Genomic DNA, 27,186 nt, shown 5'->3' with positions numbered 1-27,186 from the left:
AGGTGGATGTATCTGAGATGAGGAGGCCAACGCAACCCAGCCAGGCAATGACTGGAGTGTTGTGGAGGGTCGTGATCCCCATACTCTTCATTCAGGGCGGTATTCCAAGTAGAGGGAAGGGCCCTCGAGTATCGGACAGTCTGTAGAATACGTGCAGTTTGACATAAAATGACTGGTAAGTAGTAGATGAAAACCTGGCTCAAAGTTCCACGAGGGGGCAGTCTCGTTGCTTGAACGATAGCTTGGTTCAGCGGAATCGTGGCCACTGGCTTCGTGGTTGGCCTGGAGCACCAAACGGATTGACAGAAGCGCCAGGACCAGGACGAGTGACCGAGTTAGGGTTGCAGCACAGCATAGCAACACGGGAACCAAATTTCGAACCTCTGAGAGACACCATGTGCTTGCGGATATGAATGGCCACTTGTTCGCGCTGATGATGGTGGGTGTTCATGAGAATCCATTGGATCAAGTAATTGCCGTATTGGTCGCCCGCAATGTCAATGAGAGGGATGCGTGGACGATCAGGGTGAGCAGTGGTGATAACCCCAAGATAACGATCCAAAAATTCCGAACCTCCAATCTTGAGGCATTTTTCAACAACTTTGGAAGCAAATTGGTCAATGCTGTAGTTGTAGGAGTTGGCCAGGATGTGGTCAATGACACGGCGCTTGTCTGGAGGGGAGCCGTGCTCGCACAAATGTTGAATGCACCAGTTGCCGAATTGTCCATGGGCAATGAGGTCAATGTTGGTGATGACTTCTTCGATGGCCGGGCGTTTTTCCTCTTCGATACAATTCTCGAAAATGTTCTGGACGACGAGGCTGCCGGTTTCACCTAGAGCAACTTCATGCCACATGCCTCGGAGAGCTTTGTTGACTTCCAGCATGATCTGTGGCGGCTCACCACTCCATCTGAGCTCAAACAATTTCTGCCAAACGTGGCACGCATATCGATGAATCACAGTGTCGGGAATCCGGCGAAGAAGTTCGCGGACCATGGCGGCCTTGTGATCCTCTGGCACCGAATCGAATGCCTTCTGTATAACGTGACAACCGAAAGGGTCCATGCTGAGAGCAATCACATTGCCGTGGACTGCGTTCGCAATAGCAACGACCTGGTCAGGAGTACCATGTTCGAAGCATCGCTGGACAAGAAAGTTACCGAAACGATTGATCATCAACGGGTATGCTTGCGCCACGATAGACTCGACGATCTCGAACTTCTGCTCAGCTGTGCCGACCTTGAGCTTCTGTTGGAGGAAGATGCTTGCTTGTTGGTCATTGTTACAGACGATCTTGTCGACAATGTACTTCCAGTCGCATGAGACTGACTTATCAAGAAGGCGACGATAGTTCATCGGCTCTAGAGGAGTAATGTAAGTTTGTCCATTTGCTCCAGTAGCCTAGCAATCAATGTCAGCGCCAACATTTGGTGGTGATGGACATGCTGTAAACTTACCGGAACAGTCCACGGGTTGCTAGTTCCTGGAATACCATTGACGGGAAATTCGGTCGACGGTGGAGACATTGGACTTGTAAGAGCACGTTGGTAGCTGAACTGCGCAGGCATGCCCAGTGGGCTGATCGGGGGAGGCGTCAGTGCTGAAGCAGTGCCAGAAAGGTTGCCATATTGAGCTAATGGGTCAACCAGTCCTGGATTGATTCTCAGTTGTCCGTTGTTGCGTCTGACACCAAGAGAAGGGTTGAACTGCATGACATCATTGCCTGGTCGCATGTCGTAGCTGAAAGGAGCGGGAGGAGGGGCGAGGTTGCGAGGCGGAAAAGCTTCAACAGGAGATATGGTACCTCCGTAGACACTAGGATACTGGCCAGGGGCACGAGCATCGCGGGGGTTGTTGTATCCAAGAACAGAAGCATTGGCATTCAACACGTCCGCCATAGAGCCCGAAGTGTTGTTCCAGATGCCTCGGCCACGTCCAAAGTTTGCAGTACTCAACACCTCGGCCTGGTCCTGACGTTGTGCTTCTTGGGCAGCCCAAGACTCATTGCGAGAAGTGAATGGCCGGGCAGAAGCATTGAAGGCACTCTGGAGATGGCCAATCGTTTGCTCGCTGATGTCATTAGGAGCACCGAAATCAACTTCAGAAGGAGGACCCATGGCCTGATCCATGGTGTGCTTGAGAGTGCGTGTTTCAGCAAGCTCCTGTTCCTGGCGGGAAATGACTGATCTGGCTGCCTCAAGTTCTTGCTTGACACGCATCAAATCTACCATGTCTACCTTGCCGGTACCCGAGGATTGCGGGACTGGCTTCTGTGAACCGGAAGCATCGGTGTTGGGGGTGTAGATAGTTGAACCGGAAGAACGGTCACTGGCTTTGTTGCTTTCACCTTCTGCCTCATTCTTGAGTTCCTTCTCTTGTCTTTTCAAAGTCTTGCTCTGGTCCTGTAGATTGTTGACAAGTTTATCAAAGATTTCAAAGTCAGGTTTCGGAGGCTTGGTGTCCGTGGTAGGAGGGCTGACTTTGCGAGAATCATTGAGCTTGAGACGGCAAAGAATATCTTCCATAGTGCTCATAGGTTTTGCTTCAGTGCCCTCAGATGAAGTCTGGAGATGAAAACAGGCGTCAGTAATTGGGCAAGACAAAAGGGTGAGGTCTGTGAAAAGAGAGGACCAAGAATAGCGGGACTTGCCTTATCCTTGGATTTTGGTTGCTGGATGTTATTGACCTTTTCTGAGTGTAAGACAGCGAAAGGTGTGCGATTTGCTGAGGCAGAACGAGTAGCTGCTGAGGTCTGAGAGAGGGTTTAGCAAAGCAAAGACAGTGACCAGAAAGTGAAAACTTACAGTGAGTGGGTTCAAGTTTGTGCCAGAGACTCTGTCACCTTCATCTCTCACTTTGATACTGGGAGTCGACTTTCGGCTCATTTTGGGGGACCCAGTTGACATCAGAGATGCCATCAATAGGAGGGGGATCAATCAATGGAATACAAAAGTGATATTGATGTGGGAGAGTAGGATAATGCGTGAAGGTGAGAGTGAGAAGGTGATTGACAGGACGACAATGAAGAGAAAAGGTATCAGCAAATGTGAAGATCCGCCGAGATGGACAGTGTAGGTGTGAGAGAATGAAAGTTGTTGGCGAATGGTAGAAGAAAGAACCGGAAAGCCAACTTGCGTCTGGTGAGAGATTGAGAGTTATAAACAAGGGCACCTTCTCCTTCTCTCATATAGAACTCCAATGGAAGTGGCGCAAAGTTGTGTAGAGCAATCGCCAGGCAGCGCCGTTGCACTTACCAGATTTGTTTCCTTGTGTCCAAAGTCAGAGATCGACATCATGTTATCATCTGTGATTCCAATGTGAGAAGAAGCACCATAGTGAATCAGCCTCCTTGAAATCGATAGCTAGTAGCTTCACTTTACATCCTTTCCCATCCCTTCACTCTGGCTAATTCAGGGTATATATGAAGCAGATGATATTCTCCAATCACGATCGAGGAAACCCATCGCAACAGCACCGCCAACGCCTTTCCATCTGGCCTCATTGCCCAAGATCACAAAGTCAGGTTGTCCAGCCCCGGTCAGTGTTGGAATCAGCCTTATTGCTTGTTGCAGACCAGCCTCGTCATGACCCCAGACCACCAGCTCCAGTCGCTCTTGAGGAAGAGGACGTAACCATACACCGCCCATACCTGGTCTCAGGGGAATAGATGCGGTTTTCGAGGACCCTGTTGTCAGTAACAGCCTATCGTGCTCCACTGAAATAGGGAACCGGGGCATGGCACATCGAGGAATAGTTCTCCCAAGCCCAATGGTGACAATGTTGCCCCTTCTAGTCAGTGCCTCGGCATACTCTTCCCGGTAGATTATATTTGAGTCGGCCCCAAAGTACTGGAGAAAATTCCTACTTGCCTGAACTGCGAGGTGAAAGCTTGTATTCGAGCACAAGACGACCTCGAAGACGCCTTCGCTACGAAGTATTGCGTCTAATGCACCTCTTTGACGGCCGTATCGCTTGTCCAACTGCCTCCAGTCAAGGGCGACTTCCCAAGCCCAGATGTTGGCTTCGGTTTGGACAAGGGACCTCGATCTCGTTTTGTTTGTGAGATGAAATACATGAGCCATGTCATCAAGCATCACTTCAACCGGGGAATTGGAGATCTGGACACCAGGATCAAAGTGCAGGCGATGTATGTTCTGCGTGCTTAAATGCCAACGAGTGACCGACCCCTTTTGGGCAACGGAGACTTCGATATGACCCGCTCTGTCCGGTGAGGACAATTGGTCGACAACAATACCATATTTGGGGCCCATATCATGAGAATTCGGAACTACAAAAGCAAAGTCAACAGGCGCCGTCGACACAGCATCGGCATCATTCAAATGGGCTAGATAGAATTCCATCATAGAAGGTGTGGTCATGGTTCCATCAATCCAGTGACCGGTTCCAGGCATCTCGGAGTATTTGGCCGCGATCCCCGACTGATAAAGCAAGGTATTCATCAATCGGGAGTGATAGACAGGAACATTATCATCGGAAGAGCCATGCTGTTGGAGGATTGGGATCCCTGCAAAGTTCTCAGCCAGCAATTCGTGACGAAAATTACTTCTTGCAACATGAAGGATAGCATTCTGGAGGGGATCTGCTTCGGTCCAATGGACATATGGGACGTAGTTCTCAATGGACAAGTACCCCGAAGCTGCGGCCGCACCAAGAACACGATCGGGTTGATGCGAAGCAAAGTACCATGTTCCTTGGCCGCCGTTCGAATGACCCGCAACCAGAATTTTCGAAGTATATGGATCTGGACCCTGCCACTCGACAAGATCGATCCAGTCTAGGATGGCTTCAACCGCGGCTAGAGCATCTGCAAACCCCCATGTGTGCCAGTCATCGCCGCTCCAGGATGTCATTCCAGTTGGAGTTACAATCCATGCCGGGAGATCAGGCGCATCATCAAACATATGGCGTGCTAGATCTCCGTCCGCATCGACTCCTGCGCCATGGAGATTCAGGAGTATGGCAACTTCCCGGTCAACCTTTTCTGGTGGAGGCCTTAGCGTTGCATAAGAGACTGCACCACTCGGATGAAGAAAGGTCATTCTTTGCAAAGATGAGTGATTCGCAGGCCTTAATTGAGCCTCACACACAATCCTGTGCGAGCTGGCGTCTGGAAGTTCATAGTCAAACACAAGTTTTATCGACTTCGTCAGGTTTCTCAAGTTGTCAATTCGCATCCTTACTGGACGTGATTGTCCTGGAGAAATCGTCAAATTTTGTTCAAGGACAACGGCAGATTGCTCGTCAGTGATGACACGGACACGGTTGATGTTGATCCAGACGGTTGCTTGGTTTCTGACGATCACACTCCCGTAACGACCCACGAACCGGCCTGCTATCACGTCTGGCAGCAGTATACTGTCATGATCTACGTCGAGATCCGCGGCCACCACCTCGGCCCGAAGCAAGACATGCGCCGTTGGCGAGGAAGAACCGCCCATCGACCGTACATCGCGGATGAGGCGCACATTCACAACATTGAAGCCTGGCGCCAGTTCGAACACAATAGGTGCACGTCCAAAGGAATAAAAGTCGCCTCCAAATATGTGTTTATTGTTCAACCAGAGCTCGAGGATCCCTTCAGGATATATGCTCACTCTACGGCTAGTACCGCCATCATTCCAGACGCCGCCCTTGAGCCAGGCTTGATATTGAAGTGCGGACCATCCGTAGATTTTTTGTGCGATATCCCAATCGATTTCGGAGAAGTCGACTACCAGGTCAACAGTTGTTGATGCCTCCGACACAATAGGGCGGAACGTGCGCGAGTTCCACCTGACAGTTGCATTTCGAGCAAGAGGGGAATGATAGGCAGCAGTGTCGTTATCATCGAGCTGAAATATACCACCGTACCGTTCTATTGGATCAGCGCCCCATACTGCTTCTATGTACATGTCAGCAGACGGCTACAATATAGAGCCAAGTCTCAGCACCGACCTCGAGTCCCGATCCTGAAAGGACCCAGGATGCTCCATTTGTCTAAGAACGCTATGGAGCCGTTGTTAATGAGTGCATTATTGTGAATGACTTCTTGAAGAGTAGCTTCGACAATATGAGCTCTACAAAATAAGATGATGGTCAACACGGTGGACAGGATGGCCAACCCCATCGCTGTACATTGTGAGGGATCCTACTCTGGGTGAAGATGAGACGGAAGGGTGTTTACAGGAAATTAGGATTATTGTTGTTCCGATGCGAAGCTCTGCGAAGCTTTGTTGTAACACCGCCTACTGATTTGGGCTTAGCGTACTGGGGCCGCGCAATAGTGTGATGCAGCACCGGACTGCTCCGATTCATAGCGTCGTCAAAGTGCAACAGTCCTGTTTGATGGAACAAGCAGGATTACAGACATTGCTGATCGCAAGCCTTTTGAACTTTCCTTGAGTTACATTTCTACGATCTCACAATTGTTGTAGAAAAACATGTCACTTCTTTCAGACGCTCCGTAGAGCACCACGCTGGCAGATGCATCCTAATGGCAAGGAGATCATTGTCATTTCAATCACAGCATGACTACTACGATGACTGAACCTCCTGAGTTGCGATCTGACGCTCAACACCGCTCGCTATCCCCTCACAAAGGCGCAAGAGAGTCGACCTCTCGGGAGAGATTTCCTTCTTTCGACGATACCCTCCCAAACTTTTCGTTCAACCCTGGTGCGAACGTGGTTGCTGAGAGTCCCCTGGAAATAACACCTGGTCAACTTTCGAACCACGAGATCAAATGGCCAGCGAGAAGAGAGAGTCAAAGATTGCGCAACGCAAGACCTGCTGGAATATATGGACATCGGCCTCGGAGAAGTGTCAGTGAGGCATTAAACAAATTTCGGACACGACAAGGTAGTGTGAGCGAAAATGCGCATGAACTGGCTGAAGCACTGAGAGCACCAGTGTCCTACAAACTCATTGTATGTCGCTTGTATAGTGCATGGTTGCATGGCTAATGAACACGACAGGCTCTTTGTATCGTCTGGTACATGACGTCGGCTCTTACAAACACATCATCCAAATCCATTCTCAACGCCTTACCCAAGCCAGCGACACTCACAATTGTACAATTTGCCTCGGTCTCATTCTGGTGTCTGGTATTGACTGGACTGTCATCGACGTTTCCCTCCCTGAAGAGATCCATACCTGCACTTAGAAATGGCCTGAGGAAACCGTCTTGGGATGTGTTGTCAACAGCATTCCCACTGTCGATTTTCCAACTCCTAGGGCATCTACTCAGCTCATATGCCACATCCAAGATTCCAGTCTCACTTGTCCACACTATCAAAGGACTATCGCCATTTTTCACGGTACTAGCGTACCGGATTGTTTTTCGAATTCGCTACAAGCGAGCTACATACTTGTCACTTGTACCACTCACCTTGGGTGTGATGATGGCATGTTCTACGGACTTTTCAAGCAATTTCTGGGGAATTAGTGCTGCATTGGTGGCAGCAATTGTTTTTGTGAGCCAGAACATCTTTTCGAAGAAGCTTTTTACCGAGGCAGCACGCGCAGAAGCCGATGGGCAGTCTCGCCTGCCGAGAAAGTTGGACAAGCTCAACCTGCTGTGCTACTGTTCTGTCGGTGCCTTCCTACTCTCCGCCCCTGTCTGGATTTACACCGAAGGGTTTGAACTCGTAGAAGAGTTATGGAAGGATGGATCTATCGACCTCTCGACCAAAAGAAATGCCTTGGATCATGGCGAGCTGGTGTTGGAATTCATCTTCAACGGAGTGTTCCACTTTTTCCAGAATATCATGGCCTTCGTCTTGCTGTCGATGCTCTCGCCAGTCTCCTATTCTGTGGCCTCATTGATAAAACGGGTCTGGGTTATTGTGGTTGCTGTGGTCTGGTTTCGCAGCTCGACTACCTCGATACAGGCCCTCGGCATTGGACTCACATGTGTTGGGCTTTATCTCTACGATCGCACTAGCATGGAAGACGCCGCCGAAAGACGAACCAAGTCTGACCATTTCCGTCATAGAGCAGCTTTGTTGCCTGTGACCGAAGTCAATACCCCGGGACTGCAGCCAAGCCACCCGATGAACTTGGATCATGTGGGTGAGATGTCTGCTTCACACCCTAAGAGGGATGATACTCGAGGTCGACCACATGAATCTCCCCTTGCATCTGGATGGCTGCCCCCTGGGACCAAGCAAGAAAGCACCTGGGAAGCTGCAGACAAAAATGAAAAGTCATAGGATGTCTGACATGTAACAACAGTGAAACTATGGAATGGTGCCTGGAGTTGAGTAGACCTTACACGTTTTTACGACAGGGATCCATGCAATGTATGATCGATAGATAGACTAATCGTGCCACTGCCAAATGCAATTGACAGGCGCTTCTCGAGAATAATTAATAAATCTTGAAAAAAAGTGCGAGTGTTCAATTTGTAGCGACCGTCGGTAAGGAACCGAAACATCATTGTAATCTTTTGCAGAAGCAAAGAGTCCTAGCCAGCTCCAGCTACGGCGCGTATATTGATCTCGGATCACGTTGCAGAGGAGAAAGAGAAAGTGCCTAGAAGCAGCCCTGGCTCCTACAATAAATCATGTCCGGAATGAGTTTTGTACTGAAGAAAAGGAAAAGAAGGAAAGATTTGTTGGAGCACAAAAAAATGTCGAAGTTGTGACGGAGGCTGTGAAGACGCACTAAGGCTCGAAACGGAATGGCGCCAGTTTCCCGGGAATCGCGGGCGAGGCGCAATGCTGAGTGAACAACCGGCGTCCATGTTCTCAACTGGTTCTCAACTGCGCTCGAAAGGGACTTGTCAGCCTTCGCTTTTATCCTTTCAGACGCGTTATTACTTCCTCGTCTGAGACCAACATCCGCCATCATGTCACAAACAGACGTGGTCCAGACGGACTCTATACACGAGGAAGATCCTCACAACGAGCCTCCTAAGAAACAAAAGAGCCGACGCCCAGCCAGTATTGCCGCTTGCCCTCCCCTGCATTGAAGTTTTGCTGACGAACGACTTGTACAGACACCGCCTTTAGACAACAACGGCTGAAAGCATGGCAGTGAGTTGCGCCATGTTACTCTCCACGAAATCGCAAGGGTCTGACTTGTTTTAGACCGATCCTTACTCCCAAGACGGTGCTTCCCATCTTCTTCGCAATCGGTATCATCTTTGCTCCGATCGGTGGACTGTTGTTATGGGCGAGTGCGAGCGTAAGTCGCAGAGACCTCTAGGCCGGAACGTGAAAGATGCTGATTTCTGTCGCAGGTTCAAGAGTTGGTGATTGACTACACCGATTGCAATACCACTGCAACGACCTCATTTACGGCGATTCCCGAGAGCAAAGTCTCAGCTTCGTTTAAATCATCAAATTCCACTGCCAGACCCCAATGGAGAAGGACGGTGAACACTACTCATCCTCCCTACAGCGTCGAGTTACGAAATACGCCAGTTTGTACGCTGCAGTTCTCGATTCCGAATGACATTGGTCCACCTGTCTACCTGTATTACCGATTGACCAACTTCTACCAAAACCATCGAAGATACGTCAAGTCGCTTGATACCGATCAACTGAAGGGGAACTTCCTGAGCAATCACACGGTCGACAGTAGTTCATGCAATCCTTTGAAATTGGATCACAATGGAAAAGCATACTACCCTTGTGGGTTGATTGCCAACTCAATATTCAACGACACGCTCAATTCCCCCGTGGCAGTCAGTACTTCCGGTGGACAGGAGAGTCAGCAATACCGCATGACAAACGAAGGCATTGCCTGGAGTACAGATGCGTCTTTATACAAGAAAACCAAGTACAAGAATTACGAAGTGTCCCCGCCACCTAATTGGGCTCTCCGTTACCCGGATGGATACACAGATGCAAATCCAATCCCAGATTTATCCCAGTACGAAGAATTCCAGGTTTGGATGAGAACCGCAGGATTGCCTACTTTTAGCAAGTTGGCGTTGCGCAATGACAACGAAACCATGACTGCAGGCACTTATCAGATGGATATCTATGATTGTAAGTGGGTTCAATCCGTGGAATGAGGCACTCCTCTAATGCACCTAGTCTTCCCTGTCTCCATCTACTCTGGAAAGAAGAGCATTCTGCTGTCAACTAGGTCGGTTGTTGGTGGAAAAAACAGCTTCTTGGGCATTGCCTATGTGGTGGTTGGTGGTCTCTGCATTGTCCTGGGAGCGTTATTTACTGTCGCACATTTGATCAAGCCAAGGTATGTTCTTTCGTCGCCCTTTTGTGTGTATTGTAGCTGACATGAGCAGAAAACTCGGTGATCACACTTACTTGAGTTGGAATAATGACGGTACTTCAACTGGAATGTCGACAGGCCGAGAGACGAGACCTGGAGGTGCCTAGAGGCATGACCACAAGTGTATGATTTCAACGATGATGTGTATTTTCTGTCGGGACGGCTCTGGCGTTGATTGAAATATAGGGATGTGAGGCATACATCTGATCGAGTTCCCAAACCAAAATTTGCAAAGCTGCACTTCCTTTTTCTGGCAATGTGAATTTGCAAACATCGTCATCGAGGATATTAGAGAGCAGCAATATGGCATTCCACATTCCTCGTTACCATCGCAGCACCATGTGTGTGCGTGTATGAAGCGATGTCCGTGCTCCATGCATTGTGTTGATCAATTTTTTACACAATTATCAGCATCCTCCACAAAAGTTTTGAACTCGGAAACTCCTCTTTGGACGCTTCTATGGTCAGTCGTTGATGATTGTTTGTTTTTGATCATGCCCCGGTCTTTGAATCGTGGTTTTTTATTGTACCTAACCGCCTCGATCTTGGGGTTGGTCGACTCAGCTGTCGTCGCGGCAGGTATACCAAGATACAGACCTATTTACCGATCATGTGGTACATCTCATCCTTCGAGCAACTTGACAGCCACTCATCAATGGTTGCAAGAGAGTGAAAGGTTGGAGAATGATCTTTGGAACTCTACAAGTATACAAGCTCGACAGCATCATCGAGGAGATGTGCACGACGGTGATGGATCCGGATTCAGGTCTGGGGGAGGAGGATGAGGTCCTTCTGGTCATCATGGCGACGACATCCACGATCATTCTCACAGTCACAATCACGACCGTCGTCAAGCTCCGAGTCCGTTGTACACCATCGACACTTATATTCACATCGTTGCGGATTCGTCTACGGCCTCACCTTCATCTTCCGACTACGTCAGCGACACCATGATCCGAGACCAGTTTACTTACCTCAGCAACGCCTACACCAACGCCAGCATAGGGTTCCGACTTGCGGGAATCGACCGGGTCGCCAACGACACTTGGGCCCGCAACGGCGACGACACCGGCATGAAACGTTCGTTGCGCAAGGGAAACTACTCTGCCCTCAACGTCTACTATCAGAGTCTGTTGCAGGCCAACGCCAACACACCGGGTGTCCCCGCGGGCAGTACGCTGTTGGGGTTCTGTACACTCCCCGTGTCCGGTATCGTCGCCGGTGTGGATCCGTCGGCGTACGTGATCGACGGGTGTAACATCCTCAGTGGTACCATGCCGGGTGGGAAGTACGCGGGCTACAATCTGGGAGGGACCACCGCCCACGAAGTTGGACACTGGAACGGCTTGTTGCATACCTTCAACGGAGGTTCCTGTGACGTTTGGGATTTTGGTGATTACGTCGCCGACACTCCCCAGGAGAGGACGAGTACTAGTGAGTTCCTTACCTTTTGTTGTTCCTTTTTTTGTTCCTTTTTTCTTCCTTTTGAGAACGAAGAAAATCTTTCCCGGTTGGTGTTTTGGGATTGCTATCGTGGTCGTGCATTTTTGTATCCTCTTTAAAAAATCTCTGGCTAACGTTTTGAGCTCATTAGACGGTTGTCCCTCGACCGTCAAAGATAGTTGTCCGAACTCAGGAGTTCCAAAGGGGTACGATGGTATCGGTACCGAACCTTATGGACCCCAAGGGTACAGTGGACCTGATCCCGTTCACAATTTCATGGATTATAGTAGCGATGCGTGTTACGTCGGCTTCACTCCAGGACAGGGGGCTAGGATGCTGAATATCTGGAGGATATACAGGGAGGGTTTATAATTCTTTTACCTCCCTTTTTTTGAGGGCGTGAGTAAGTAGTGATTGATGAGGATGAAGATGAAGATTGAAAACCCTCTTATATGAAAAAAGGGGAAACATGTGAAGATGGTTTGATGATGTGGAGGCAGTTGATGAATTATGGAATATCTACTCCCGTAGCGACGAGTTAGTCGAGCCAGAATGTTTTTCTTTTTTTGGAGGAGAGAAGCGTCAAACTACTTTTCAACAACCAATATCCCAAAATGTGGAGCATCGAGATATCCTTCCCAAAAGTCCAAGTCGACACCGTATCCGGTTTTACTCTCGTCGTTTGTCCTCGGGAGTTGAACATCCACCCACTTCAATTCTCCTTCCAGCCCTCCATCCCTCGCGGCATTCTCGTACACTTCTCTTTTGAGATGGAAACTTTCAAAAGAGATCTCTCTCGGTTTCACGTGAGCCGTGACTTTGGCCCGATACCCATGACCACCCGGGAGTTTTGCGGTGTACTCCACGGTGGCTCCGTACTTTGCCCGGTCGCGGTTTTTCGTTTTGGAAGGGTCGAACAGTTCCGCAAAAGAGTCCAGGTCGGTCGCCGGGTGAGGCGTGACACCGACAAAGTGACCTCCCGGTTTGAGGTGGGAGGATACATTTCCAAACATGGACACCAAATCGGAAGGTGAAGAGGCGTAGTTGAGTAACCAAGCGCCGAGTACGATGTCGAATCGTTCTTCTTTCTCCGACCATGCGTTTTTCAACGAAAGTGGTCGAGAACAGTCTCCGACCAGGAATGTCAATCTTGACGAGTCCTCGGATTGTGACCTCGCCGCCTCGATCATGGCGGATGATATGTCGACGCCGACCACTCGCGATGCACCCCAAGACAAGACGAGGCGGGAATAGTAACCCGTCCCGCACGCCAGGTCCAGCACGCTCACCTCTTCCTTTTCGTCGTCATCGTCACGGTCATCTGGATGTGTCGACGGCCGTCCTCCTCGTCGTGGTGATGATAACAACAATGGGGTGATGACGGCCCGGAGGTTGGCTCGTTCCACCAGGGCCGCCGGCTGGGCTTTGAGGGATTCGTACGAGAGACCAATCTCGTCGTATTGTGATTGTGATGACATTGATCTTTTTCTTTTAAGGCTGCTTGCTGCTGCTGCTGCTGCTTGGGTACGGGTAACATGTAAAATCCCTGGTGGACAAGGTGTATACCTAGGTAGGAATGTACTCCGTACAGGTAACGAGTATTTGAGGAGAAGTATTCGCTTATAAGCCAATCGGAAATCTTGAAATGGTCTGTCGTCTTTCTCCTCAGTATCGATGGTGGTGTATGGAGTGTAAGACTGACATATTGAATCTCTGCCCAGTGGCGTCAGCTTCAGAGAAAAATCTAGAACAGATCAATACGATGCAAAATGGAGAACCACGACAATGTAACAAGGGACAGACAGAAACATTGCGAGAAATGGACAATGTTTTCGTTTTCGGACAGTGCAAAAATATGCCATTGAATAAACCATGACTGTACTGCGCCTTTTTTAATCATCATCGTCGACCCTCGCTCTCTTTCTGTCTCTATGACTTGGACCGGCCTCTTCCAATCCATATCGCTTCTTGCCCTCACCAGCTTGCTTTCCTGTTGGAGCGGATCCAATGAAACTGTCGTTGCCAAATGTGTCATCTTTGTCCTTTTCAAACTGCACAGGACCACTCTCTCGTTCTGCCCTGTCGGCACCTTTGAACCCTTCTTTCGGTGCTCTGCCAAGATCGCCAAACCGGCTGGACTTTCGAATCTTGTCCATCGCCGCATCTGCGTCGCCTTCTTCATCCTCTTCCTGGTTCACCGTGGGTCGGTAGATTTTGTCAATGGCATCCGCAGCCGCAAACAAGGGCTTGTCGTACGCCTGGTCCTCGTTGAATCCTGAATCAAACCCAGAAGTCTGGTTGAACAATCTAGAATCGTACATGGTCTCCTTGTTTTGTGTAGGCTTGGCCAATCCGAGTGCAACTTTTTCGGAAATGTCACGGTTTTGTTCTCTGGCCATCATCTGGATGCGTTTCTCTGTTCCCATTCTGCTCTGTCGCAGTTGTCGTTCATTCTCCTGCCTCCGTTCTCGTCGAGCACGTTCTCGTTCCCTGGCAGCCTCTTCCTCACTATCAGATCGCGAATCATATGACGAACCAGAGTATGACCTTGACCGTGAGCGTCGTCTCGAGTCCGAATCTCTCCTCCCACCACCGCCGCCAGCCGCAGCTTGTCTTTCTTCTCTCGCCTTTCGAGCCATTTCCCGCAGGTGTTCTTCCTTGGCCAATTTCTCCTTTTCCGCGAGCTTTTGCTGCATCTGTGCGCGGAGTTTGACTTCTTCGCGAGCATGTCGATCGGCTGTCATCAATGCTTCCGCAAACTGCGCGTGTTTATCGCTTATTGTAACATCTTGCAGGCCCCGTCCATCGGCAGCCAACCGCTTGTCCAGCGGTACGGTATAACCCTTGGGATTCTTCCAATTGCTGATCGGTGGAGGGATTTTCCAGGCTTCTTGGTCTTCTGCCGTCAATTTCCGCGGTGGCGAATGCATGACTGGCGGAGGCGGACTAGGTGGTCCTCGGGGGATCTTCTTCTGTTTGAACTTCGGTGGCGCCATTGGATCTTCCTGTCGTCGGGCTATCTTCAAAACGTAATCATGCTTTTTGGAATTGTCGCCCATCTGATTTGAAGGTGTGTATCGGACATACGTAGCTTCTTCTCGGTTGACGCCTTTGACGTTTTTTGGCTTTTGAGCCGCCACGGCGCCCGACACCAATTTCTCCAGAGCGAGCCTGGTCTTGTCCGCGGTCGCCTGGACTTCTTCCTGGCTGGGCCTGTCAAGACTCAGGTCGCCTGCGTCTGCCTGCTGTCGAAGCGGTATCAAATCCTTGAAACTCGAGTGTATGATCCGACTGTCACTGTGACCACGTCTCGCGAGTGCGTCGTATTTGACCTTGCCTTCTGCGTCGACTTGGATCGCAAGAGCATTCGAAGTCGATGACGTTCCTTTTCGTCCCATGTCGAGAGGGTATTGTGCAACTGCTACTTCTGGAAACGCACCCCCATCGCCGAAATCCTCGGCCGAACGAGGTCGCCATCCTGATCGTTGGCCGTAGGGAGGAGGTCCAGAACGCTGTGGAAGAAAAAGAAAACGAGTCAGTACGAAGTCGTGGCGAACGATGATCAAAAAACAACTGACCTTCAGAACAATTTGCGATTCATCGATCACACCAGGTCCCACGATTCGAGGACCCTTCGGCTGGGCATGTAGAGGGACTTCTTCATGCTCACCGGTGTACTTGGGTTTCGGTAAGGAGGCGAAAAGGCCGGTAGCCATGGCTGTGGTGCTGTGTTTACGAGTTGATATACGGACGTCTGAAAATAAACTTGTCCCGCTGCGACCAGCGGTTGTGAAATCATTCAAATCTCGAAATTGTAGTACGGGAATATCTGTATCACCGTAGTTGGAGACACAGCGAAGAGTACGGTGAATTATTAATGCTCCGAGGAAAATGCATCACCAATGGGCCGTGTCTCTCGTAGAACTCCGATCGTGTCGGTAGTGAACGGTGCAACAGCCGAGATTGCCCTCCAAAGGTCAAAAAGAATCCTCTTCCCTCAAGGCCCAAGGCTTTATACCCCTTCAAAATCCTCTGGATACAAAATAAAACTCGAAATTCACTGCAAGTATGGGGCCTTCACGAATCTCAAAAGCTTTCCAAGGCTTGACGATAACTGGCCTTGCATCGGTCGGCGCATTTTTCGTGTGGACAAAACACTGCCATTTCACACCGGCCGATCAATTCACCCCAGCTACAGAGCCACTGTTCCAGAGTAGCTGGTACAAGAAGTTCAATCCGCTACAGAACCCGACGACGCACGATGAATGTGTGCGACGGTTGCCACTGTTCAAGCTACGACCGGAGCTCGTCGAGGACGCCCAAAAAGGGGGGTCCAAACTGGTCGAAGCATTCAGTCAAGGAATCTGGGGAGGTCCTGGTATGTTCTGTTTTCATCATCCCCTCGGCATTTTCGCAGCATGAAGATTATCCTGGACGAACGACCCCTTTGCGTTGTTCTTCGAAAGGCATCACGATACATCCACTTGGATGTTGATCCAAGGAGAAAAAAATATATACTGAACACGTGCCATAAATCGCCGCATGATGTCTGGGGTTGAACCTTTCAACCTTTTCTGACACCAGTTTTGTTTCTCCTTGACCCTGAACTTGGGGACCGATCTAACCCTCTTGATGGAAACAGGATATACCATTCAAAGACTATACTTGGAACGGAAATGGCGAAACAACACTACGACCGCCCACCAGCTGTGGGATCCTAAAGACCTCAAATCCTCAACTTACGACAAAGGCACCGAGATAACAGACCATTTCGTCGTGCTAGACAAGACTCCCACGTCGATACTCATCCGGTGTGGAGACTCACCGTTGAACAATCCAGACGCCAACAGACCGAGTGATGGATTATTCGAGATCAGTGCAACTACGGACTTTGATAAGGGGTTTGCCGAGTTCAGGCTCAAGAGTATCTTCTATCAGGGTGATCCTGAGATCAAGGACAAGACGGCTGAACCAATGCCGCCAACTATGGCTTATTTACACCAGCTATACACGAAGTTGTGGATGGAGAGCGCCATGGGACACGTAAAACAATGATCTTATGTCACAACATATTACTTAACGGTATGTTAAGCGCAGACAGCTCTGGCTTAATCATCTCGAGTTGACTGAGCAATAATATGAAATACTTCTCTCAAGGGCTCATTATGTTTGGACCGAAGCGGTATCTGGGCTTGAGCTCTGTGACTAGCAATTCTGCGAACAATGATATCAACCGTGCTAACCAAGATTCATTTGCACGAATCGTCCTCTCTCCCGTGGTGGTTGAAAGCGCACTTGTCACCGTCGCTCTTTTGCACGTTGACTGCATATCACATTGTATGTGATTGAGTTCTCCCCCATCCAATACCCCAGACATGGCCTCTGACTCCGCTTAGCTGGAGTGGCGAACGTAGTAATAGTAGCCGCTTGTTCCATGGCGCTCCCAATGGCCTGGTGGAAAGTCACCCTTCAAGGTATCGGCGTATTCTCTCAGTGTCCAGCTTCCGTCCAACTCTTTGCACCAGAACTGCGGGCTCGAACCAGGTTTGTATGGAGCAAGCATGGTTGGTTGTGACTGCGTTGCAGCAAGATGGGCAGCGAGGATTGTGTTCTGGGCCTGCATCTCGGCGGTGGTGGCTCCAACAAAGAAGGCAGGTGCATTTGGCATTTGTTGAAGAGCTGCGTTAGCGGCAACGGCTGCGGCAGCTTGGGCCGATGCCGAGGTCTGCATCCAGGGTGCAACAGTGGCGGTCGGGATTTGGTAAGGTGCTGTGTAATATGGTGAGTAGCCGTACGTAGCACAGAAAGGGCTGGCAGCAGGGGTATTGGAAAGTGGGTAACAGGTGTAAGGCCAACCGGATGTTGCTGTAGGAGGAGCCGTCCCGTAGTAGAGACCATTCGCGTAGTAGCCTGCGGGAGCAGACGAGTTACCCTGGGTGGAAGTTAGCCAGGGTGAAGGGAGGGAGGGGAATTCTGGTATACTGACGGCAAAGTAGTACATGGCTGGCTGAGCAGGTTGGTTCGATTGATAAACCGGTGCTGGTGGGTGAATGCCCTGTTGGGTTCCGTCAGCAGCTGAGACATAGTAAAATGTACGTGGCCAGTCGGCAGGATCTTCCCAGTGTCCGGCAGCGCTTGCGCCGTTGAGGGCAGAGGGATTGAGGCCTTGATAATTGTAAAAGTTCGGCATTGTCTCGCACTGTCGTCGGTGATGTTGATGGTGTAGAAAAGGCGTAAAGATGTCGGGTATCTAGGTAAGATGGGTTGATGGGTTGATGAGGAAAGAGTGAAGGTTCCGGTTCATAGTACGCAAAAGACTCGAGGAAGGCAGGTGGTTCATTCACTCGTCACTTACAGTGCGACGATCCTCGTAGAATTCAACGTTGTCGTCGAGGAAGATGTACTCTTGCTTGACAGGCTCAGCGGCAAGTTGCAGATGTCGAGTCCAGGGCCAGCCACCGCAGGCGAAACACATGATGGGAGTTGATGTTGATTTGTTGGGTTTGAGTCAGGAAAGATACCAGGCAGGACTAACAAATGGTGCTGGAAAAGAGACTCAAGTAATGTTTGGAGCGAGTTGAAAGGTGCGGTACAATTTAAATACCAGGAAAGCGCGGACGGTGAATATGAATTCGAGATCGAAACCCACAAGTCTTAGAGGTTGGACGGTTGATAGCGACCAGTGAATGAAATTCGATACTCCTCTCTTTTGCTCAATGTCTCGTGCTATTGTTTTACCTCGGATACCTCATATCAAAGGTACCCGGGATTCATTGATGAATTCAAGATACTGTTACAGCCTCATCGCAACTTCTCTGCCGCTGACACCGCAGTTATTGATTCTCAATGATCCCCGATCAAACGAAGCGTTAACTGCTTCGGCATTTCCAGGATCGATACGGCGTGCACCGGAGGTGAACAGTGATCTCTCAAATGCCCAGATCACCACAGGAAACAATACGAAAGTAGCAGTGGCTGATGCTGAAGGGACAGCTAACACTGTAGGAATCTAGACACATATAGCTTAGGCACGACAGCATCAATAGTTGCCACATAATCAATACAGATCCATGCTGAACTACAATGCCTTGAGATTCAAGACTGGCTGCAGCTGAGAAAGGAGGTTGATGTTGTTGGCTGCGGAAATGATAGTTGGAAAGTGTGCCGAGCCCAACGCCTCGCTTGAATAATCTTATCAAACTTGAGAGATACATTTCTCGACCTCGTACATCCCTCGAAGTTGTGCGATAGTTTCCCAGGCATGGAGGAATCGCTCGGACTCCATCGTGCTGTCCGATGCTATGCGCGTTGTTTTTGGCCAACCTGACCAGGCTTTTGGTTCTGGACACTTGGTGTCTAAGTCTTAATAGGCTGCCACAAACGTCCAGTCAAGTGATCACCCTCTCTGGATCAACGCTTACGTTCACCTTCTGAAGCAGAACGAACATTCCTTTCATCAATCCACAAGTCGAGATCCTCAAGCTCGAGAGCCTATGGAAGATGGCTGTAGAAACTGGAAATGCCCCAATTGCGGCGCCAACGTTCACCATCGATCTAGATCTTCCACCGGAAGAGAGGTATAAGGCTCTTGCAACGGAGTACAAAGATCGCATTAAGAGCCTCTCAGGACTGTTCGACAGCTTGCTAGCAGACATTGGTCTGCCTTCCCGCTATCATAACTCGGTTAATGGTCTCGCTCGATTGCTGTTGAGACGGCTCAATTCCCCCATTGAAACAGCCGAGTTGCGTGGTATTGCTGAAGTGGTCGAAATTCCTATTTATCTTCTGGTCGCTTTCAACACAATCCTAGACCTTCTCATGGGTTGCACTTCTGGTGCTGTCAAAACAATGGAGCCTGGTCAGCCCAGACACGAGGCCAAAATGCTTCATTTCCGCACCCTTGACTGGACTATGGATCCTCTTCGGTCTGTCATCGTACAACTCGATTTTATTCGGAGTAAATCTGCCCATCCTCGGCAAGTGCTCGCTAGCAGTGTATCCTACGCCGGCTTCGTCGGCGTCTTGACGGGTGTACGTCCAAATTTGAGCATATCGCTCAATTTTCGAGCTCTACACAACGCCGACAACAAACGAGGACATTTCAGGTTTTATTTCCACCATCTGCTTGTTCTCCTGGGTTATCGTCAATCGATATCCAGCATCTTGAGGAGCCATATAGTTCCAGAACCTAACATCGACAGTCAAGCCAAGTCACTAGCGGAGATAACAGATGTATTGGCCCCTCTCCACACGACAGCAGCGTACCTTATACTCTGTGATGGCGACTCAGCTATTGTCATTGAGAAAGACTATGATACTGGCTTGATCCGACGTTCAGATACATTCGTCGCCGCAACAAATCATGACGAGCTGCGACACCGTCCCGAATCTGCGATAGCCACCCCTGCCGCGAAAGCAACCACTGACTCTCACTCTCACAAAGCAATTGGACTGGAAGAACTTCTTGAAGAAAGCCGGGAGCGTCTAGAGTGCATTTCGGCGAAGTGGAGATCACGTGTACGCAAAATTAAACGGCAATCAAAACGGAAGGGTGGCCTGGACTCTGCGGAATCTGAGAGACTTACCAGCATAACACAATCGGAGGTGATTGAGTGGGTTTCAATGTACCCTACGACCAACGAGCAAACACACTATGCCAGCATCCTCGATCCAAAACGAGGCAAGGTTACCTGGACAGGGATTTATCCTACTCCTCTGAGCAGCGAGCAATAAGAACCTTTATGTTCCTTGGTGCGAGGCCACAGCATAGATTGTGACAAGAATGCACGATTATCTGATGGCGAACACCACTCCGAAATCTCATCAGACGAAGGAGCGCAGACCTGGCTAGAAAAGTACCATTCCATGGCGTACCAAAATGTGTCTGGCTGAAGCTCCTGCAGCTTCCTTCGGCCGTTGTGGTAACACATGCCACGAGTTCTTTGTGTGGCTGGGGATATCTTGAGCATGTCCAACATCGATGCAGTGTTGCGTACTCCGTATTGTGGTCCATCCCGGAGAGAAGGTGATTGCTTCCGCTACTGCCACTGTTGCCATTCGAGGCGAATGTGTTTTAGCAGGATGTACTCTGTATGCTTGGCTGACGATCAATAAGCCTAGCTCGACATCAGACCCTAGGATGGCGGATCCCTTGCTCATGAAGTCTCTCGAGAAGGCCTGTGAATTAAATTAGCTAGCAAGAATCTTGGCTCATTGGGCCTCCAGGCTATCGTGCTCAACGTATTCGGCCGCTATTAACATCATTCACGATCAATACTAATGACTGCAAGTCTCTCATCAGGATGCAATCTGAAGCTTGGTCGAACACAAATAGAAAACATGTCAATTATCTGTCGTCCGTATGTAGAATATGCGGGTCTAGCTCGGCCAACCGTGAGTCCGAGGCAATGAATGTCATGTGAAACTCGGCCATTACGCGTCTCAGCAGAGGTCAATCTTGACAGCTCAGAGTCTTGGAACCTCTCAATGAAGGGGGTGGACCAGGGAGTGTGTTGTGTTGCAAACATGTCGTACGAACCCAACGTAGGGGGAAATTTGGGAAGATCAGGCCAGAACCCACCGTGCCGTAATAGGCATTCATACAACTCCAAGGCTGTTGTTCCTGTGGTAGAATGAGGATCGTGAGGTCGTACGAGACCAGACAGATCAAATGCTAAGCATATGTTATTGCTGGGGTCATCAAAAGGCAGACAGGTTGAGAGGATCCCGCATGCTCAAGTTGAAGGTTTCATGAATGATTGCCCAATGGCGAACAGTTTGTAGCACGGCCACCGAGGATGTGCATTAGTTCCCACTGGTGAAGAGCGGCTAAGGACTTGACAGGGGATTTAAACGAGGCTCGGAAAGGCGCAGTGGGGGATGAGGTCGAGGCTCCGCCACCTACGGAAGAGTGAGAAGCTTGAATCAGGCCGGCGGAAGATCTTTTCATACTCCGTACTTGTATCCGCACGAGGAGAAGTTGGACTCGTAGGGATTGAGAACCCGGGTATGTGAGAAGTGTTGTTGAAGGGGTGTAGATGCACATAGAGATGATGTACAGGATGAACTTTTGAAGACACAGCGTATTTGTTTTGCCTCCTCCCTGTGTTCTTTGTCGACTTTTATTGTTACTCAAGATCTGTACTGTAGGGAGATCTGACAAGGCAGCCCAAGATTGGTTTGATACTCAAGAGGAGGCCTCGTAATGGAGGGCATGGGAGGCCTTGCCTGAGCCTTGTCCTTACATGAATATGTGTGCTGATGCTCTTGATGCGGTAAAGATTCATGTCCATCGTGACGATCATGCAATAACATCTCTTCCATCAATCCTGCCATCAAATCAATCCCCGGTCTTGTGAAACCCCAAAATAGCATCTCCTAAAGCGTGCCTTCATGCAATCCTGGCTCCTTTTTCCTGCCTCATTGTTTTATCCATCCCGTACTGTCTGTACGAGTACTGGTTTCGCTCCCTATGGCCCTTTTCTCGTTATTCCGCCACAGCCTTGGAAAATGTCCTGCCCTCCCCCCAACCCTGTCTGTTCGCTATATCAAGTCTAGGCTGTGTCTTGGTCCTCGATGTCCTTAATTTAATGCTCATCGGACTCGCTTCAGCATGTCAAAATCCACAGTAAGATCCCTCTAGTCGATTGGTTTTCAGCTGTCCGTACGAGTATATTGACACTTTCCATTCCTACCATTCATACGGAGTACTTCCTATCTACTTGTTTTATATGCACCTTTCTGCTCGCCCTTCCCCTGGCTTGTCTGTTCTTTCGATCTCTCAGGCGCTCTTTCCTCTAGAAAGTCTCAACGTGAGACCGACCTTCGTTTCAACCTGTGGCGGACTTGGGTTTTTTTCACTTTGCTTTCTCATTCATCTCGTCTTGACCCTGCTTTATAAGGTCTTATCATATCACAATCGTTCAATATGACCAAAACACTATTATCTCTCTCTATTCTAGCACTGTCGGCCATCCTCTCGGTCGTCAATGCAGCTCCCAAACCATGGGGGCCGACTCCCCATTTTCCCAACATCGACAGCTGGAACAACGAACGCTTCCCTGGGAAGTACGAGGCATGTACGGATGACAATGTCAAAATCCGCAAGGACTTCGACTCCATGGCCCCCCAAGAGCGCAAGGCCTACACCGACGCCGTCAAATGCATCATGGCCCAGCCATCCCAACTAGACCAGACACTCTACCCTGCCGCCATCAACCGATACTTCGACTATGCAGTTGTCCACACCAACTTGACCGAGATCGTCCACCTGTCAGCCTACTTCTTGACGTGGCATCGATACTACCTTCACCTGTTCGAAGAGGACTTGAGACAGACGTGTGGTTACCAGGGTGCTTTCCCGTATTGGAACTGGCCTGCCACTGCGGACAACCTCCATGGCAGCGCCGTCTTTGATGGCTCTGAATACTCCATGTCTGGTGATGGTGAATATGTGGACACAGGGCCCGTCATGCTCTCCCCCAACTTCTCGCTCCCTCATGGCTCGGGCGGAGGCTGTGTCACGAGTGGCCCATTTGCCAACATGGAAACTACCATCCAACCCATCTCGATCCAGAACCTCCTCATGGGTGCGCCGTTGCCAGAAAATGCCTTTGCTCTCAACAGAACCTGTTTAACACGCGATCTCAACACATACGTTGCTCAAACGTGGTGCAATGAAACCGCTCTGTACCAGGCACTTGAGAGTGACGATATTGCCACCTTTGATACTTTGATCAATGGTGTCGCCGGCGGTGGTTCTTTGGGTCTTCACTCTGGTGCCCATTTCGTTGTTGGGTCACCGGGATCCAATATTTTTGTATCTGTACAAGATCCGATCTGGTGGCCGTTGCATACCTTCCTCGACAACTTGTACACTTCGTGGCAGGCTCGTCATCCCGATCTTGCCAATGCTGTTTTCGGTACCTTGACTGCCAACGACGCACCACCCAGCGCCAATGGAACCCTCGACTCTCAGCAACCCGGTTGGGGTTATTTCGAGACAAATCCTTACACCATTGGTGAACTCATCAGCACTACTTCCGGCCCTTTCTGCTACAAGTACGACGTTTCCCTATAGGATGTGAAGCGACCATGTACGGACAAAGGCGGGCGAAAATGAATCGGCCATGGGCATTAATTGATTGATTGACTGGTTTGGGCATGCTTGGAGGGAAAATGGCCCCAGAGGAGAACTTTTGTGGCTGTTCATTTATTACTGGCGATTGGGCTTCTTCGCATGCATCAATGTGTTAATTGGGAGGGACTGCATCATACCTCGGTCGCGCGCAGTCACTTGAAAAGTGGGGGAGTTCTTTGTTCTTTCTTCATGACTATAATGACTAGACAGACGGCTAGGCAGCCCAAATATTAATAAAGGGGAAACACTGGTACTTTCTTTTTTGGAAATCCTATCATTCTGTGTATGACCCAGTAGTAAGCGATTATGGCAACGACAGGGCAGTGTTGATGGAGCGAAGAAGACAGGGGGAAGCTGGGGGGCACGAGGTTGAACATGAGCAGTAAGGGAGTTAAAAAAAGGGCGGAATATGTACCCTCATGGCCACCGTATGTGTCGTGTGCAAACGTGCCCAGGTACAAGGGAGTGTAAAATCTTTCAAATTTTGTTCATTGCTTCATTTCATTCACTGATGATGGGGTCCATGGCAGATATTGAGTCGAGAACACCAGTCGTACGGATCCGACACCTCGCCCGACCTCTGCAGACCAGGATAGATCTCGTAGAGACGAAGAGACATGTAATCACTTCTTTTTCTTCCTGGTCTTGTCTTCAAAGACGATCCATCTTCTATCCACGCCTCTCCTTCCGAGTTCCTTTTCCACCACGTCCCTCTGGTCCCCCTGCACCAAAATCTCCAACATGCCAGGCTTCCCACCGACGTGTTGGCCCACGCTGGCGCTGCCCGCACACTTCTTCTGGAGTTCGGGACCGAGGGTGTGAGGGTTGACGCCGAATGTTTCCAACCCCGAAATCTTGGTGGCCGTCTTGGTTCCGGATCGCTTCTCCAGAACCACATTCACCTGCGGCGGCGGTCCCGCTTTCGGTCTCAATATCGGGTCGGGATTCTCAGAATCATAACTCTGATCGTTCCGGAGGAGAACCCAGTGCGGTAGGCACAGGTGTGAGTCGTCGAGGACCCGTTTGAGAAGAGCGTCTCTGGCCATCTCTCCCGCTGCCATTATCCGTGAATCGCCGCCGGAGAGGTGGGAGGAGAGGATGTTGTTGGCAATGAAAGGGTTGAGCTTGACGAAGCGTGGTGAGGACGTGCCCGTCGTCAGCTCGGGGCTGTTTTCGATATACCTTTTCAAGAATGCCGACACTTGTGACGCCGTATAAAATGTGGTCTTGGACGGTATCAGATCGGGCACGAGTTTGCTGGAAGCGCGGTACACCGTCTGTATGCTGAGCTTCTGACCTACAGATGGATCGCCACCTCCGTTCACGGCGAGCTTGGAGTCCCCGTTCGCACCGTTACAAGGTTGAGGCTTCGGCTTCGGTAATCTGTAGGGAGTGAAATTGCGGATTTTGTCATCTTCAAAGTCAACATCCAAGATGACGGTTTCACCTCCGTTCCGGTCCTTTGATTTGACAAGAACTGCTTTGTCCAGGTATTTGATGAATTTCTTGGTGTTCTTCCACGAGGTCTTCTTGATCGTGTAATGTTGGTTTTGGAAACGCAAGTGAGGCTGGACCATGTTTGCTATCAGGAACGAAGGCTGGATAGGAAAGTCTATGCCATAATGTGGCGGCTCGCCATTCTTCTTTGCATCGTACACAGCGTAAAGAAAGGCATCACGGAAGGCATCATCGACTTCGGCAGTCGTTGGCTCTCGCTCGGGTGCTTCTTCTTCGGCCTCGATCGAACCATCGATTGGAGTGTTGCCATTCTGCTTGACCGTTGCCGGCTCGAGCGCGACACCGCCTTCTTCTTGAGCGTCCTCATCTTCATCCAGATCGAGACCCGCCAATCTTTCTTCGGCACCCTTGAACTCGAGTTCCCAATCTTCAATTCTTTCTGGTGCAGCTCGCCCGCCACTACCTGTAGAGCTCCAATTCCAAATCTCGTCACCGTCCCAATGGACACCTTCAACCGCTGCACCCTTAGTGCCCTGCACCCGTCCCAGACTGGATATGTCAATCTTGCATGTTCCGACCCACACCGGTACACTTGGTCTTTCCAACCCAGCGACAGCCACGACGGCACCTGTTTTGGCAGCCTCCGGCCAGGGTGGTCCACCAACGAGGCCTGGGGTCATCAGATCTGCGCCTGTTTGGAGTTTCTCTATCACAAAGTCCGGAGTATGTAGTAATGGCACCAAGCCTGGATTGTGCCATAGTGTGTACACGGTAGGATACAATTTCGCATCTTTCCCGTACTGGATCCATAAGATTCGCTCTTCCTGTCCGGGATGTGCACCCACATAGACTGTCCCTGACACCAGTGTAGCATTAGGCCCGGCATGGGTCGAAAACCGAGCAGATAGGCATGTTTCTGGGACTAATGAGGTTCGCGTAGAGGCGAGAGCAGGCGTGGGGTTGTTCGAAGACGCCACTGCCTGGGCTTCTTCGCTGGAGATCGTTGTATCAATTTCTTGTAGGGTAGGGATATGAACTTTATAGTCTGAGATTATTTGATCTGCTAGTTTTCGACGGTCGGAAGATCGCAGAGGAGAGAGGTTCTTGATCTGTGGTTTCTTCTTGAACATCTTGTTTTAGAGACTTGTGAGGGTGGAGGTGGGATGACTCGAATGTAAAAGTAGTTGTTGATGGGTAGCTGGAAGAGGCCAACTTTGGGCGCTGCTGAATGTTTGTAACAGAAATTGAGATAAGGCCGCTAACAGAACGAGGGAATGAAACAGTTATAGAAAAATGTACAATGTTAGTGCACACTGAATTGAAGATGTGCGTGAATTGATGCACCGAGTCAATCACGAAGCACCGAGGATGAAAGACTGCGACGACTACGTCATTTCAATTTGTTCGCTTTTCGACACATCAAACACCTGACTTATTTGATCTAGACACTATCGTCCACTCTTCTCAATACCTTGTATGATGGAACTCGGCAGTCGTCAGTCTGGTGTCGAGCCCAAGGCTTCTCAGGCATAGAGTCCTTTTTTCTCCCGCTGTGCTTCCTTCCACCAGCTGTCGGCATTGTGAGAGATGCCTGGTACGGGTATGTGTTCTCTCAACTGTCGTTTCTTCGGCTGGTCGATTCCTTCTTCCTTGTTCCTCTGGGCCATCGCTTCGTCCACATTCAACTGCTCGAAGCCCGTCAGGGAGCCCATGAGTTTGGGTTGACCCAACGGCAAATCGTGGCCCTTGTCAACTTCCCAGAAATGGTAGAGTTTGCCATATAAGCCAACAACTTCCTCCATGGCTTCCGTCTCCAATTCATCCCACGCATCCTTGCGACGACGATGTGATTCTGGATATGGAAGAACAAGCATACCTGACTTGACCTCGAATTCATGGGAGT

The 27,186-nt window shown here is 49.9% G+C and overlaps 11 protein-coding genes across 11 annotated transcripts; 6 read left to right on the top strand and 5 right to left on the bottom strand.

Moving 5' to 3' along the window:
• Positions 1-247: 247 nt before the first annotated feature.
• On the bottom strand, positions 248-2,886 carry PV06_01765 (uncharacterized protein; the record flags this gene model as incomplete). The annotated part of the gene is made up of 4 exons (XM_016402392.1): positions 248-1,402; positions 1,459-2,565; positions 2,652-2,753; positions 2,806-2,886. 4 exons carry the CDS (start codon positions 2,884-2,886, stop codon positions 248-250), a joined length of 2,445 nt encoding a protein of 814 aa, XP_016266289.1.
• A 525-nt stretch (positions 2,887-3,411) lies between these two features.
• Positions 3,412-6,128, bottom strand: PV06_01764 (uncharacterized protein; the record flags this gene model as incomplete). Its single annotated transcript, XM_016402391.1, has 2 exons — positions 3,412-5,903; positions 5,957-6,128. 2 exons carry the CDS (start codon positions 6,126-6,128, stop codon positions 3,412-3,414), a joined length of 2,664 nt encoding a protein of 887 aa, XP_016266288.1.
• Positions 6,129-6,354: 226 nt separating this feature from the next.
• On the top strand, positions 6,355-8,388 carry PV06_01763 (uncharacterized protein). Its single transcript, XM_016402390.1, has 2 exons — positions 6,355-6,927; positions 6,976-8,388. Exons 1-2 carry the CDS (start codon positions 6,529-6,531, stop codon positions 8,209-8,211), a joined length of 1,635 nt encoding a protein of 544 aa, XP_016266287.1. The 5' UTR covers positions 6,355-6,528; the 3' UTR covers positions 8,212-8,388.
• A 461-nt stretch (positions 8,389-8,849) lies between these two features.
• PV06_01762 (uncharacterized protein) lies at positions 8,850-10,350 on the top strand (the record flags this gene model as incomplete). Its single annotated transcript, XM_016402389.1, has 6 exons — positions 8,850-8,943; positions 9,000-9,036; positions 9,091-9,187; positions 9,243-9,996; positions 10,045-10,207; positions 10,257-10,350. 6 exons carry the CDS (start codon positions 8,850-8,852, stop codon positions 10,348-10,350), a joined length of 1,239 nt encoding a protein of 412 aa, XP_016266286.1.
• Positions 10,351-11,193: 843 nt separating this feature from the next.
• PV06_01761 (uncharacterized protein) lies at positions 11,194-12,058 on the top strand (the record flags this gene model as incomplete). The annotated part of the gene is made up of 2 exons (XM_016402388.1): positions 11,194-11,677; positions 11,838-12,058. The coding sequence occupies 2 exons, from the start codon at positions 11,194-11,196 to the stop codon at positions 12,056-12,058; spliced, it is 705 nt and encodes a 234-aa protein (XP_016266285.1).
• Positions 12,059-12,273: 215 nt separating this feature from the next.
• PV06_01760 (uncharacterized protein) lies at positions 12,274-13,164 on the bottom strand (the record flags this gene model as incomplete). The annotated part of the gene is made up of 1 exon (XM_016402387.1): positions 12,274-13,164. The coding sequence occupies one exon, from the start codon at positions 13,162-13,164 to the stop codon at positions 12,274-12,276; it is 891 nt and encodes a 296-aa protein (XP_016266284.1).
• A 315-nt stretch (positions 13,165-13,479) lies between these two features.
• On the bottom strand, positions 13,480-15,435 carry PV06_01759 (pre-mRNA-processing protein 45). Its single transcript, XM_016402386.1, has 2 exons — positions 15,265-15,435; positions 13,480-15,198 (listed from the first exon to the last, which is right to left on the bottom strand). The coding sequence occupies exons 1-2, from the start codon at positions 15,400-15,402 to the stop codon at positions 13,579-13,581; spliced, it is 1,758 nt and encodes a 585-aa protein (XP_016266283.1). The 5' UTR covers positions 15,403-15,435; the 3' UTR covers positions 13,480-13,578.
• A 245-nt stretch (positions 15,436-15,680) lies between these two features.
• On the top strand, positions 15,681-16,831 carry PV06_01758 (uncharacterized protein). The gene is made up of 2 exons (XM_016402385.1): positions 15,681-16,064; positions 16,329-16,831. The coding sequence occupies exons 1-2, from the start codon at positions 15,755-15,757 to the stop codon at positions 16,739-16,741; spliced, it is 723 nt and encodes a 240-aa protein (XP_016266282.1). The 5' UTR covers positions 15,681-15,754; the 3' UTR covers positions 16,742-16,831.
• Positions 16,832-19,028: 2,197 nt separating this feature from the next.
• PV06_01757 (uncharacterized protein) lies at positions 19,029-20,779 on the top strand. The gene has a single exon (XM_016402384.1). It carries the CDS (start codon positions 19,187-19,189, stop codon positions 20,417-20,419), a length of 1,233 nt encoding a protein of 410 aa, XP_016266281.1. The 5' UTR covers positions 19,029-19,186; the 3' UTR covers positions 20,420-20,779.
• Positions 20,780-22,441: 1,662 nt separating this feature from the next.
• Positions 22,442-24,068, top strand: PV06_01756 (uncharacterized protein). Its single transcript, XM_016402383.1, has one exon. The coding sequence runs from the start codon at positions 22,614-22,616 to the stop codon at positions 23,763-23,765; it is 1,152 nt and encodes a 383-aa protein (XP_016266280.1). The 5' UTR covers positions 22,442-22,613; the 3' UTR covers positions 23,766-24,068.
• A 179-nt stretch (positions 24,069-24,247) lies between these two features.
• Positions 24,248-26,616, bottom strand: PV06_01755 (uncharacterized protein). Its single transcript, XM_016402382.1, has one exon. The coding sequence runs from the start codon at positions 26,411-26,413 to the stop codon at positions 24,449-24,451; it is 1,965 nt and encodes a 654-aa protein (XP_016266279.1). The 5' UTR covers positions 26,414-26,616; the 3' UTR covers positions 24,248-24,448.
• Positions 26,617-27,186: the final 570 nt, after the last annotated feature.

The sequence above is a fragment of the Exophiala oligosperma genome (assembly GCF_000835515.1).
Source record: "Exophiala oligosperma strain CBS 72588 unplaced genomic scaffold supercont1.2, whole genome shotgun sequence".
NCBI lineage: Eukaryota > Fungi > Ascomycota > Eurotiomycetes > Chaetothyriales > Herpotrichiellaceae > Exophiala > Exophiala oligosperma.
This window is presented reverse-complemented; position numbering and strand designations above follow the sequence as displayed.